Raw genomic sequence first — 14685 nt, forward strand, 5'->3', positions numbered from 1 at the left:
GGTTTCTGACAGTTTGTGCAGAAATTCTTTGGTTATGCAAACCCATTGTTTCAGCAGCTGTCCGAGTGGCTGGTCTCAGACCATCTTGGAGGTGAACATGCTGGATGTGGAGGTCCTGGGCTGGTGTGGTTACACGTGGTCTGTGGTTATGAGGCTGGTTGGATGTACTGCCAAATTCTCTGAAACGCCTTTGGAGACGGCTTATGGTAGAGAAATGAACATTCAATGCACGAGCAACAGTTCTGGTTGACATTCCTGCTGTCAGCATGCCAATTGCACGCTCCCTCAAATCTTGAGACATCTGTGGCATTGTGCTGTGATAAAACTGCACATTTCAGAGTGGCCTTTTATTGTAGGTCTAAGGTACACCTGTGCACTAATCATGGTGTCTAATCAGCATCTTGATATGGCACACCTGTGAGGTGGGATGGATTATCTCAGCAAAGCAGAAGTGCTCACTATCACAGATTTAGACAGATTTGTGAACAATATTTGAGAGAAATGGTGATATTGTGTATGTGGAAAAAGTTTTAGATCTTTTGATTTCATCTCATAAAAAATGGGAGCAAAAACAAAAGTGTTGCGTTTATATTTTTGTTGAGTGTAGCTCCTATTAAACTTCACTGAACCAGAGGTTGAAAATGAATAGAAGTTATACATGCTTGTTTTCGTGTTTTGAGATTTCAAACTATTTTGCTTCCATAAATCCTATATCAAAACACACACATTTAAGTGTTTGTTTCACCACATTTTGTCTTTTGTCATTTTATTTAAAGGCTGGTTTCTCAAAATAGTTGTTTTTCAAATATTCCCTCCAGTAGCAGCTACACACACTAGACTTCATCGTGCTTTCTATTTATACAGACTTTAGACTTTATATTATCTTCAAAATTTCTCTTGAGGGGTTTCTTAATAAATCAGCTATAGCCTAATTTATAGAATGTTTTATTCTTAAAAATATGACATTGGATTTTCTTCAGGGAGTTGACAACATTTTATGATTTATGGAATGACAAAAAGAAATCCACGAACCTCCTCTGTAAAACCAAGGAAACAAATAGGTCGGCAAAATTAATCCAAAAGTTTGAAGCTGGCTTTAACCGCTATTTGGATTGCTGTTCTTGAAATAAAGCTAGGGCATTTTTAGATATATAATACCATATTTGAATATGTAAACAAAAATTGAGAAAACTGGCCCTTAATTAAAAAAAACATTTTTTTTTGGAATAAGGCAAACAAGTCAATCTTACGTATTTATTATTTTATTGACAGTACATTCTGTTCAGTAAAATAAAACTTGTCAGTCCCTGACCACAAAAGTTTTATTCCCCTCCTCACGATAAATAAACAACTAAATTACCTTTTTCTCTACCGTTTATTTTTTTAAAAAAAAGAAAAGTTAGCATGACTGGTTTCCTTACATTTACAATACAATAATAGTTCCCCTTATGAAGTCAAAACAAACCAAAGGTAAATCAACATACTGTACACAAGCATACGGCCTACAGCAGATTACCGTTTGTAATAACTTACATTCAGATGAAATGACAGAAAAACAAGCTCACACACACACACCAACTTCTTCATGTTTCAGTCTTACCACCTGGTTTTGTTTTTAAATACTGTCTTTAATGAACTGTAGGCTTACAGGCAGCAAACTGTACTCACTGTTTTCAATGGAAATGATTCTAAGAAGCCATTTTTATTCTACGTTATAGAAATGTGTCCCATAAGAACATAAACCTGCACAAATGATTCCATTTAAGTTCAAAATGAATAAAATCTGCAAAAGTGCTGCACTTAAACATGTACAGCTGTCATTCAGTCGCTTTTAACCATCCAAGTACATCATAAATATACTTAATGATCGTTAATCTGCCACCCGATAACCATCAATAGTTTAGTCCCTTTATCATTAAGGATTTCATCTCATCACTGCCAGTATCACGGCCGGACATTTGATCTCTTCATTGCATTAATCATTCATTGGTCCAGTTACAGTGTCAGCACAGAACCATCAGACTTTAATGGATGGACTGATAACATGTCACCTGGACAGGCTCTCATTCTCACTTTTCAAATACACCCAAGTAGGATTTAGAGAAAATGTGTAAGTGCCATAAGAGGGCTGTCAATCATCATCAAAGTCTGAGTCCATCAGGGTCGACACTGGAACTGGGTCAGCGACACCAGAAACAAACTGTTACACATGAAAGCTCAGGCTCTTAAAACCAACATTTGGATAGTTCAAGTCGCTCGTTTAACAGCTACATTCAGAATAGTCTCATAGTTTAATATTGCTTTACATTTTCTAACCACGTGCTTGCTTTGACAGAATAAATGCCATGGTGGCAGCCCTGATGCCTACGATGGAGCTGATTTATGGGGGAAACAAGGTGCACATGTGGAATATGGAAAAAATAAAGTATTGCAAAAAGAACCTGCTGCAAACAGATTAGAACTCCGTGGTCCCTCCGAGTGTTTATCAGGGTGTAACTTTGGTTTTCAGGGAAAGCTCAGGCTTTAGCTGTGCTTGTGATTTTACTTTCTCATGCTGCAGCTCCATCTGCATTTTGTTGGCTCAAGATGTTTGTGCCTGCATCCGTCAAACTCCATCTATACTGACGCCATGGAAATGAAACGTACAGAGAACTAAAATGAAAAACAAAAAGAAGTTCTTGTGTTCTCTGCAGGTCAGTAATCACAGTGTTTCCATTCATGTACTACATCTTCCCTGCAATTTCTACAACTCAATAGGAGACAACTGAAAAACAACCAAAAAAAACCAACCTAAAAACATCTCAAATGAGGGCAGGTTGAAATGCAAATAAATTAATTTGCACAGTTATTATTGTTTCTTCTATCTCTACTGCATACCATGTGATAAAAGGCAAAATAGAATATTAAAGTATTCGAACAAAACAAACCCATATTACAATGAGATACAGTATGTTTGTTTTTGAGGCACATAAGAACATTCAGTCACAGCAAGAGGACACATTAAAGCCCCAATCTGGATCAATTTTAAAGTACAAATGACAGAATTAGAGAGGGGAAAGGGTTGCTGGTAAAAAAAAAAAAAAAAATCTCTCTGTATGTGACTTTAGAACTTTCATTTAACTTCAGTGCAGTACAGAAATAATGCCATAAGGGCCCGAAAATAAGAGAAATGTTTTTAGGTGACGATTTCTTGGCTTAGCTTTGGTTGACATTAGTCTCTGTCTTTGGGAAGGCCACCTCATACCATAGACACAACAATGGAATGGCATAACGCATAAAATTGTCATTTTGTGCGCATAAAATGGTCTCTTTGGGTGCTCTGACAAAGTATTCACAGATGCCAGGTTAAAAGTCCAAAAGCAAAGCCAAAAAACCAAAAATCCTTTGTTTGTACTGTCTGTCGTCTTACAGATGTGTCATTTATGAAGGTTGTTCACAGGTAAAATGCTCTAAGGAAGTATGACACAGCACTTTAACTTATTTGAATATAACCTCACTTTCTTCCAAATAATCTCAAGGAAAACAATCTTAAATTAAAGTCAGTACAGTACATTTAAAAGTCAGCATGTCTGTGAGGCTTCTCTGTCATCAAGGTCATTGTGATCCTAAATGGGTCATCAGAAGGAAACTAGAATCCTTCTTTGGTTCTTGAAGACCTTTCATTTCTCATAAAGAGGCTTCCTCAACTCTGACTGACTCATGGAGAGTTTCAGGTATTTATTCTCTCCTCCAAATCACATGGATGATGGTCCATTTAATACCCGAGACGTACATGAATTGAGGTGTGAATAGTGGTGAAACTGTTTGGGTAGGGACCGAAAACTGCGCAATAATTATGTGGTGTCACAGACTCTTCTCTGTTCAGTCGAAGACACTAAATATCAGGTTCTTCTAATGCAGTCTTTAGACCCACAACCAGACAGTTTCACCACTTTTCCTACCTCACATCATGTGGGTCATTAATGGACCATCAGCCTCGTGACTTGGAGGTGAGAATAAATACCTGGAACCACCCATCAGTTAGTTAGAACTGAGGAATCCTCTTGGATGAAGGTGAAACATCTCTGAGAACCACAAAAGAAGTCTAGCTGCCTTTAACTGAAGCACAGTATAGCTTTTTTCAGAAGTGCACTCATTCATTAACTAAAACGGGGGGGGGGAGAAAACTGCAGAAACTACACCAGATTGGGCCTTTAATATTATACTATATGACACAGCATAATTCATATACAATATACAGTTAAAACGCACACAAAGGAAGGCAACATACTCCATCAGCATTAGTCTGGCCTGACAGTATTTAACACAGTGTAACAGTTTCAGCCACTACTGCTTTATTCACCTTATTTCATTCAGTTCTCACTGATCAGACTGATGATTGTTGAGAAGGATGAGGAACTGTTTGAGTGAGTCTGTGGGTGGATTGTTCATTGCTGTATACTGTAGTTATGTGTGGCATGAGTATCATAATGTAAAATATTTGAGATTGCAAGTTGAAATGTGAGCGAATACACTCAGTTTTACCGATTATGTCCCAGTTTCATCATCACTATGTTGGCCGTGTCTTGGTGAATCCCGCAGGTCACCGTTTGGTATGGAGTGTCTCTGCATTATCGTCTGTGGTGTGACCGTTTCCAGTGCATGTAGAGTCTGTGGTATCTGTATGGCCTTTGAGACCAGTGTGTGATTCGTTTGCATTTTGCCCATTTCCTGTGTACGCACGGTGTGTTGTGCATGTGGGGTTTGCATTGTATGTGGTATGAGTATTTCTGTACTGGAAGGGCCTCCTGGGTCTTTCATAGCCATGCTGGCCCCCACCATGGCGGGGTAGCTTCGATTTCTCCTCAGTCCTGCATTCAAACCTGGAAGCCCCCCACCCAGCGCACTGTTCCCTAATCCAGTGGAGCCAAAGGGGGCTAGCAGAGTACTCCCAGAGGAACCCGAAGCAGAATGCGGGGAAAGGGTGCGGAAACGTTTCAGTTTGTCCACAAGGCGCAGGTTCGTCATCTCTGTTTGACCGTCATCATCCTCCTGGTCCTCCCACTCCTTCTCTGCCTCCCCCAGGACTTCCCTCAAAATGGTACGAGCCGGTTTAGAGGCGAGGAAGGTGTCATAATACGGCGGGTCATCAGTGGAGGGGCTGAACTGGAACACTGGGCGTGAAGAGGTGGAGGAAGCCGATTTGGAGCGAGGGGAGCTGGGCGGGGTGGACGGCTCCAGGAGGAGGGAGTCCGGACGCTTCCGTAAACGTCTGACATCAGTTTCCTCCGGTCTGTCTGTGCACCTCTGCTGCTGCACTTCTCCCACAACCGGCAAAGCTCCACCAGCGTCCAACACTCGGTCCCAGCTGCAAGGATTATACACGGAGGCAGAAATGCCTCGCTCCAGCAGGAGGCGCACCAGGCCCAGAGAGGTGCTGGTGGTCTTAGTGGAGTCCCGAAGGTTGGTGGAGGACTCGGCTAAGGACAGCGACAGGGAGAGGCGGCGAGGGGTGCAGCTGGGAGTGTAGGAAGGAGTAGGTGGGGCTGAGAAGGGTATCGGCGAGGGAATGAGGGTGGGAGTGCCGATGCAGGCGCTGCTCTGACAAGAACCTACGGCTGGGCTGGAAGTGGAAGGATGATAGAGGGATAAGAGATGGTAGAGAAGAGGAGGAAGAGGGAATAGAATCAGCAGGAAAACAGCATGAGGACAGAGACAGAGACAAAATAATGAGTTATCATGCCAATACTACAAATAAAGATTCATTTAGAGTTACACAGACACCAATAACCTAAAACAAGAACATGCATGAATTAACACTTGAATTAATCTTTATCCTGTTTTGCAAACTGACTAGAATGTTTCGGCTTTTGTTGGCCACACATCGGACAGTTCATCACACAATAAGTTATTTACTGGAGCCCTGATTAATTTAGGTACATGGTGAAAACAAATTCAGCGCACAAGTCCATCGTCTATATATTTGCATGTGACCTTTTTGTGGCCATACTAAGAGGAAATAGTAAACTCTCTCTGGATTCAGAGCTGGCTTCAAGTGTTGATTGGGAATGATCTCCTTCAAGCCAGAAAAGTTCTGACAGCTAATGATACCTGAGCCAGCTAAGCAGTGGACTTTGATGCTTAGATTATTTCCACCATATAACTGAAACAATTACGACGGTTGTTAGTTTGGATCATATTGGGAGGAAGCAATTGAAGCAAGTTGGAATGACAGTGCTGTGGCTAACTCGAGCTTTTCACCATAGCAGTGAACATTTATTTTCATAGATTTTTGTGGGTTTAGCGCCGTCAAGATTAGCCTCATGTAGCTTCCTACACATCATGACCCTCAAAGTTTGATCAGAGCAGAGAGTTAGAGCAAATTTCTGATGTTATTCTGTTTTTTTACACACACCCAGAGTCTTTAGAAATGCACCACCATGCATTTCCTCACCCATGTGCACACTAGTAGGTGCACTCAATGGGTCTGCTCTACTTCGGCCATGACAACCACATGATACAACTCCATTTCTTCATCCTCATCACATGACCTGTCGAGCCAATCAGACAGCAGGGACATAAAGAGCATGATTATATCTGCCTCAGAATCAGCTTTGGAGGAAAATGAGCGTAAACTTTGTTCCTCGCTTGAGAATCTGGTATTTTATTGGCAGCACACAGTGGAGCTTTTTATTCAAGCTGATTAACCGTTAATAGGAGACCGTCTCCTCTACTCACTGTGCTATTAAAGACACAGAGCAATCTGACCGGCTGCCATCTTGTGTTCATTAGAGTGTACTACACTTTTAAATATTTATCATACAAACCAAGAAGAAAAATGACAATAAGTTAAAAGTAATTTCCATTAATGGATTTTAGAGCAGATAAGGTGTGTCTTACCTGGAGGACACAGTGGTCAGCTGATCAGACGGGTGGAGAATCCTGCAGGTGGTGAAGGTGTACGTGGAGCTGGTGTGTGACATACACTTCCCTGGGAAATGAACTTTAAGGAGAGAAGCAGGAAAGAAGGAAAAGAAAAAAAAGCTGTTAGCGGTGATATAAAACGTACCAAACATTGGACCTTAAAAACTCAACAAAGTAAAGAAGCAATAGGAAATGATTACAGTAGAAGCCCCTGAGCAAAAGCACCAGCTCCATTAGCTCCCTTTTATCTGTCTTGTGTTAGTTATATTAAGAATATTTCATGAGATTTTAGCTGCTTGCAAAGATTCAGGTCATTAAATTGCACAAAAATGACCTGCCAAGTCCAGGTTTAGGGTAATTTCATCAAATAAATGTAAATAAAGAAATTTTAGAAATAGTCATAAAGATGACTTCAGTTTTAATAGCTGTTGTTTGGCAATGGAGAATTGTTTTAGTTGTGGTTAGCTGTATTTGTAGATTTATTCTATTTTTTATATTATTGACATTTGACAGACTTTTTTTCATGCTATTAATGATTACTGCTGCAGTCAGCAAAATTACGGATCTCAATTATTAATGAGGCTAATTTATCTGCTATGATTTGTATTGTACATGGCTCGTACTGTATTAAATATAATGATGATTTATAAATACATGCTTTAAAAGATAACACACTGCAATAAGGCAGAAAAGTCATGCAGTAAAAATGACTCATACTATCAACTGTAAAGGCAACTATGATTATTTCCTGTTTGGGCTTCATGCTTTACAGTGCAGTATTATCTGCACCAACGAAGAGTGTTACGCGTATGTACAAAGGTGACCTTACAGCAAAGCTACTAAGTCAGCGCTCATGTGACTGGAACAGCTGCACTAATAACACCGGATACAGACGCATGCACGTATTAACTGGAGCCGTGATATTTCTGTATCCGAGTGTTTGTTTGCTGCACGAGTGTCTCAGAAATGAAATGGATCTTACTAATAGTATGGCTTAGTTCCAAATAAGTCCATAAAATATTTTAAGTTCTTTCAACTCTACTGTAAAGTCATCACTGATGGCATATTTTAAAATGAAGATTGAAGAGGACAAGCACTGCACAAGATTGAAAAATGAGTGTGATTGGCTGAAATAGAGCGAAGTATGGCAGTGAAAGAATCTGAGAAGGAAGATTGTGAAGGTGTAAAATGAAGTAAATTAAAAACAACAAAAAAAGAAGTACTCTGTCATGATGGGGTTCGTTGCTCCTGGGGTGGGTGGGTGTGCAGGTGTGTACACATGAGCGTGATCATGCAGGACGGGATGTCACACTGGGATTGTGAGATGTCCAATGAGTGCGTTCCCCAATCCCTCAACCTCCCACCCCGCCTCTTCACCCTCCTCCCCTGTTCCCATGCTTCCAGGGTTAAATATGAAGCTTTTGTGGTTGGATGCAGTGCTGTGGCCTCAGCTAAGAGGCTCCCTCACCAGGCATGCGGTCCACAGTGCTGGGCTGTAAGGCTTGGAGATCCTTGAGGTCCACGTGTCCGTTGATCTCTGAAGAAGAGGGGATGGGCGACGAAGGGGCAGAGAGTGGAAGGGGCATGCTTGCAACATATCCGTCTTTTCCTCCAACTGCTTCTCTGGCCCCGCAAATTGCTCCATTCAGTGTCTCTGACATGCTATTGTCATCAGCGTCGGCATTTTTGTTGCAGCAGACAGACGGAGTAGAGGTAGAGCAGGGCAGATCCACAGGAGAAGAGCTCTGTTCCATGAAGCCTGCAAAAGAGTCACATGGGACTTCGTCCTCCTCTGGTTGGTCCAGCTGCCAGCTGTCTTCCTGTCCCTCCTCGTGCGCCAAAGTACGGAAGCCCTTAGTGACCACGCCAGGCCGAGAGTCCAGCAGAGCGCCCATGTGGGGTTGAGCCAGCTGCTGCCACGCATGGAGTGTAGCAGAGCCTGTTGAGATACAGAACAGCCTTGTGTTATAAAAAATATCCCGTTGACCTGCTCCATTTGTATGGCAGGTACAGACAGGAACAAATTTAGATACTTCTTTCACTTCTAGATTCCCTCCTAGAAATATGCAAATATTAAATGTTCCACAGAATCTGCAGTAAGGTGCATCTTCACTGAAAAACTTGGTGAATGAACAAAGGAGGACGTCCTCAAAATGCCCTTTTAATTGTGACTTTATGGGCACTTTGGTATTGGTGAAGATTTGCTGAAGATTTTCAAGTTTCTAAGAGAACAACAAAAACACAGCTGTACACTGTTTTTACAAAGTCTAACCTGTGCAGTGCACATCATAAATTAAAATGATTGTGTTGTTCAACCTCAGCTTTGTAATAATGCATATTCAGAAAGGGACGACTGCAAGCAGAGATCCCCCCCCAAGACCCAGAATGATAGAGCTGCTTCACTCAGCTTAATACAATCACCCAACCTGAATCAGATCAGCTTCCCATGATTCTCTGTAAACATCTGGAAGCTTCTTTACTAGAGTAACATGCTGCAGTGAAAGAAAAAGGATAAAAACACATTTCTTCTTCAGGAAATGTCACTTCCTTGTTTAAATGTGCTATATAAAGTCATGATATATGTACAAACATTTACAACATATGCACACAGTCGCAGTGAAACAATCAGTGCCACACATACATGGACTCACACAAACAGGCGGGGGCAGATTCTTAGATTATTACATAGTCATTGTTATAGTACTCCTTCATGCAGTATATAAAGCCTCATACACACAAACACACCCACAGTGGAGACCGTGAATGTCACAGCAAAGTACACAATGTCTTCCTATCGACTGAAGTGTCCTTGAGCAGTGAATTAGTCTCATTTCAAGTCCAATGAATGGTTGTTTCATCCTGATACACGCTGAGGGATGTCAGTAGAAATACGAACAAAAAAGGAATGAGAGAAAAGGAAGATGAGAAAATTAGTTTGATTTTATTCAAGACAAATCATCAACAAAGAAAACAGAAAGGGAAGTAAAGTGCAAAGACAAAAGTGAAATGGAGAAAAGAAAGGCCAACAACAGACATAACAACAGAAAAGAGATGGACAGTACATACAGTAGGAGGACACCAATGCAGCACTAGTGTCTTTATTTAAGGGTCAGAAATGTCAAAAAAGTCAACATCCAGAATATTCTGGAAGGAAATACGTAAGGTATACAGACACTCAGCAGCCAGAAATGTATGAATAGCATAATCCTGATGACAGATAGCATGCAAATAATGTGAGCTGACTGATAAGAAATAACAAAAAATATTTCTCATATCTTAACCAACCATCATCAGACTTGAAATTTAACATTTGTTTTTCAGATTAAAAAAAACAAATAAAAACATATTTTCACATTTCATAGAGTAATTTTTTTTTGTCTCCTTCATGTTCTGCTCTTTACAGACAGTATGGAGTGTAGCCATTAAATTTCTCCTCCGCAAGTGGTCGCATCTCAGTTTGAACACTAGAGGGAGCCACGAAACAAGAAACAAAGATTAAATGTTTGGTTTTAAATAGAGAGAATGCCCTAAAAAATTACACTTTAGCATATGTTAACAGCATCAAGTTTAAGGCTGTTGTTGCTTCATACTGTTAGAATACAGGACGACAATCATAAATATTTGTATTACTACTGTAGAGCTACTGTATAATAATTTAACTCCACAACCAACACAGCAGAGAAAAACACAGAAAGTGCTGCACTTGTAATATGTATAACAAATATGCATATTATATTTGTTATACATAAGGCATTTTATGTAATATAGCTCTATATTCTTTAATGATTTTGTATACACTCTCATACCTTAACATAATATTTGATTTTTGTAAATATAATTTTAAAAATTTCAATCTGCTTTGAAAAGCTCATAACATTCCTTTTTGACTTCAAACCAGTAGCACTGTCTAATGTCCTATATTTCAAACCAGCAGCGCGGCTGTGTGTGTCTGAAATAAAAGGAGTGCTGCAGATGTAAACTACCCTCCTGTTGTTCTAACACCTCCAGCAGGCTTTGGGTTAAAGCCAGCGGAGCTCTGAGGGGAGTCTGAGAGCTCAACAAGCTGCTCAGCTCCAACGATGACGAGCTTCTCCGCAGCTTGTTAGGATCCAACGAGGCGCTGAGTAAGATTCTGGACTGACTGTGGCTGTGAAAAATCAGATACTGATTCTGGTTCTGACAAATGTGGGTGTAATTTTCAGGAGTATTTTGAAGGTTACAGTTTGAAATCTGTGCCAGGTTCTGTTTATGGCTGTGTTTTTTCTTTACATTCTCACTGTGCAGGACTTTTTGAACATTTGAATTTCGATTCTCTTTCCCATCATGTTTTGAATTAATGGATTTGTGGCTCTGAGAGGAATAATCACCTTCTAGCGGCTTTACAATCTGCAGCTTCTCCGGCAGGTAGGACCTCGCTGTGAATGAGTATCCCGACCAGATGGAGGGATGGGAGCACAGAGACAACAAGCTCTCCGTCGGGGTCCCAGGGCCTCCGCTGCCCTCTCCGCCTCCTTTCTCCTCCTCTTTGGCCAGGTAAGCCAACTTCCTCTCCCTCTCTTCCTCGAAGAAACGTTTTTCTGAGAGATAGTTGTCTCGGCGGAGGGACAAACGCCGCAGGGCTGCCTCCAAGTCTCTGCTGCCTGGAGTCCCAGGGGTGCCAGGGGGACGCTTGTTGGAATCCTCCGACCTGGACAGAGAAGAAATGCACTTGACATCGTTAGTTTTCAGTCAAGACTTTAAAAAGAAATATCTCTCTCTTGTCATTTTGTAAGGTATATTTGGTCCCTGCTATGTGAGATTTTTAAGAGTGGCAGAAGCTAACAAACATTGGAAACACACATATTAGCATCGACACAAGTCAAACTGGCTGACATCATGAGCAGTATCCCAGAAAAAAGGAAGGAAAAGGAAATAAATGGCATAAAAGGGCCAAACTGCAATCATATTAGGGTGTTATTGACCATCTGCAGATTGGTTTCTCTAATCTTTAGTGTTTGATGGTAAAAAAAAAAAAAAAAAGTGAAAAAATAGGATTTACACATTCTTGGGTCAGGGAAAATAAGCAAATCAAACACATCACAGTGCAAAACCGATTTTCTCTCAGACAAAGGAACACAGAAAATTGTCACATTTAAAAAGCTGAACCCAGCAAATATGTGTTAATGCTTAGAAATAGTTCCATTGATTCAGGGCCAAACATGGGATCATTTAAAAGTCTGTTCATACCCATCATCAGGAGTCTCCAGGATGCTGCTGGTCCTGTTGTCCAGGATGATGCCACTTCCTGTCTCGCTGCCATATATGGAGTTTGAGCGGGGCGTGCCCACCCTGCTGGAGCGCCCTGAGGTGAAGCAGGAAGTCTGATTGGAGCCGGGGATGTTGAGAGGTGAGGGAGCCAGAGAGGGACGCTGCTGACGCATCAGGTTGAGGTTTTTCACCGTCTGGAACACTCGCTTTGGGTGCAGTCTGGAAAAAGACGACCAAGAAGAGGTAAATAAATGTGGAAATACTGGATTTTGTTACAACTAACGATAACAACACTATCTCAGGATGTACCTCTGCTCTTCTACATCTGGATCATCCATCTGAAGCTCCTTCCTCATGGTTCCCTCTATTTCTGCTGCCAGAGAGTCCTGTAGAAGAAAAATATCAAAACAGTTGTTATACGAAGGCCTTAAAGATGCAGTGATAGAAGGATTCTGTGCACAACGAAGCTGCATGAAGTTGAGGGATTGTGATAAAAACTTCACTCACCATCGGGAACAGACCCAGAGAATGGAAACGCCTTGGTGTGCTGAGCGGCAGAGTTTTATTTCTCAGGTTCTTCAGCTCCTCCTGAGCTTCATGGAGCATCTCCATACACTCGGCATACTTGTCCTGCAACTCTCGTAACTGAAGGGGGAGAAAAGAAAGAGAAGTTAACTTAAGCACATATAGTTTTTGACTGTGAAACGTCTCAGATAGTAAGATCAAACTAAGAATGGTCACACAGATGTCAAACGCAGGGCTGCAACATGCAAAGACTGTGAAGTTACATTAATATTTTATGAAAGACTACAAGCCTCTGGACTTAAAACAAATCCCATAAAACAAGGCAGGGAACTCACAATGCTAAAAACTGAAGTTGTTCTTAGACTCTCGCACAGTCTGTCCTGGACCGTTAATATTTGTCGGTGCAATCTTACCGCTGCAGGAAATATACAGCGATGAGGCCAAGGTCAGTGGGTTGTGGATCTCCTTACCTCAGCAGTGAGTTGTCGCTGGGCATCTTTGGCTGCGCCTAAATGCTGAGTCAGCTCCTCGTTCTCCACAGCATACTGTAAACAGCCCCAACAAAAACAGGTCAGCAGGTGTGAAAAATACTGCATCCAAAGCCTTCAGCATTTAACAAGATCTGCAAGAGGTATCAGATGTTTCATACCAGCTTGGCCTTCTTCTGCAGGTCCACTATCTGAGAGAGCAGGTGTGTGATCTCCTCCTGCTGTCTGGAGGCGTCTTCTGTCTTCCTGGCCAGTTCTTCTGCCAGAGAGGAAATCTGCACATTGGCATCACCTGGGAACGATAAAAGGTGTTCAGGAGAAGACAGGAGGTGCAGAAAAGGCAGCCTGAATACAGCTACAAGGCTTATAGATAGCGAGGAAGTGGCTGACATTGTTAAAGCTGCCACACTTAGTCACATATTTGACGCTGGCACTGAATCAAAACCAAGATTTTAGGCTGATGCATGTATTTTTAACCACGCCCGACGGGTACGTCGGCGGGGCTATTGCATTCGGTATCTGGCTGGGTAAGTATGTATGTATGTATGTATGTATGTATGCATGTATGCATGTATGCATGTATGTATGTATGTATGTATGTGGCTATGTCCGGTCCAATATCTCTGCAACTGCTGAAGTCAGGATAATCAAACTTGGCAATGAAGATCAGTCTAAGGTCCCCTGCTCAGTTGTGGAGTTACAGGTCAGCAGATCAAGTAGGGAGGGAGATATGTAAGATGATCAAAATTGATACATATTGCATCAGTTGTATAGGGAGGACAGAGTTTTCGCCAGCAGAGGGCGTGGTTTTGCCCTCTACTGAAGGCTCATCTAGTTTTCCTTGCAGTCAGTGTTTTTCTTCCACATCACTACATAGTTGCTGCATCATAACATCAGACAGTTTTAGCTCCAATCATTGGTCAGCTACAATTTTGCTGCAGGTGAGTCCGACTTCAGTTCAGTGCAAAAGTTTCCAAAAATCCAAAGCTTCGAAATGTGCAAAGCTGCACAATGCACAAGCTTCTGAAGAGAAAACATACATAAACTATTCTGGAGGATGAAAGATGCACTGCCAGAAAAGGCAAAACCACCCTGAGTGTTGTTTGTTTATTAGTGAGATAAACTTTTTGTCTTTGCAGCTGCTAAATACGCTCACCGAGCCTAAAACTCAAGATTAAAATTAACATAAATGAAATGCTCAGCTTGATTTTTGGAAGAAAACTAATCTGCAAAATAATTACTGGAGAAAATAAGCTTTAGTAGCGGTTCTAGACATGATGAAGAAAAAGACAAATACTCACGTAGCTCTTTGACACAGTCGTTGACAAGTTGCTGTTCTTTCTCCTCATAGGAGATAGTTTCTGTCTCCAAATGACTGGCCTGGAAAAAAGTAATCAAACATTACTGATCAATACTGCACAAATGTTAACAATATTCTAATAAAGAACTTCTCATTGAGGGCAATATAATAGTATATCTTATTGCCATTTTATGTATACAGCAAAACTGAAAGTGCAGTCTT

At 41.3% G+C, this 14685-nt stretch overlaps 1 protein-coding gene across 5 annotated transcripts in view; it reads right to left on the reverse strand.

Moving 5' to 3' along the window:
- Nucleotides 1-1246: 1246 nt before the first annotated feature.
- The window catches only part of LOC110966537 (trafficking kinesin-binding protein 1-like), a 165709-nt gene continuing 152270 nt past the window's right edge, over nucleotides 1247-14685 (reverse strand). For 4 of the 5 annotated variants that reach the window (XM_051957420.1, XM_022215930.2, XM_022215928.2 and 1 more), the window contains 10 exons: nucleotides 14465-14543; nucleotides 13325-13455; nucleotides 13146-13220; nucleotides 12658-12795; nucleotides 12460-12536; nucleotides 12130-12369; nucleotides 11271-11590; nucleotides 8372-8842; nucleotides 6880-6982; nucleotides 1247-5602 (listed from right to left, as the gene is read on the reverse strand). In XM_051957420.1, the coding sequence (XP_051813380.1) occupies nucleotides 4528-5602; nucleotides 6880-6982; nucleotides 8372-8842; nucleotides 11271-11590; nucleotides 12130-12369; nucleotides 12460-12536; nucleotides 12658-12795; nucleotides 13146-13220; nucleotides 13325-13455; nucleotides 14465-14543 (2709 nt within the window). In that variant the 3' untranslated portion in view covers nucleotides 1247-4527. Of the gene's footprint in view, nucleotides 5603-6394; nucleotides 6531-6879; nucleotides 6983-8371; nucleotides 8843-11270; nucleotides 11591-12129; nucleotides 12370-12459; nucleotides 12537-12657; nucleotides 12796-13145; nucleotides 13221-13324; nucleotides 13456-14464; nucleotides 14544-14685 lie in introns of all 5 variants that reach the window. The other variant, XR_002596750.2, reaches the window with a different exon arrangement.

The sequence above is a fragment of the Acanthochromis polyacanthus genome, chromosome 12, assembly GCF_021347895.1.
Source record: "Acanthochromis polyacanthus isolate Apoly-LR-REF ecotype Palm Island chromosome 12, KAUST_Apoly_ChrSc, whole genome shotgun sequence".
Lineage (NCBI taxonomy): Eukaryota > Metazoa > Chordata > Actinopteri > Pomacentridae > Acanthochromis > Acanthochromis polyacanthus.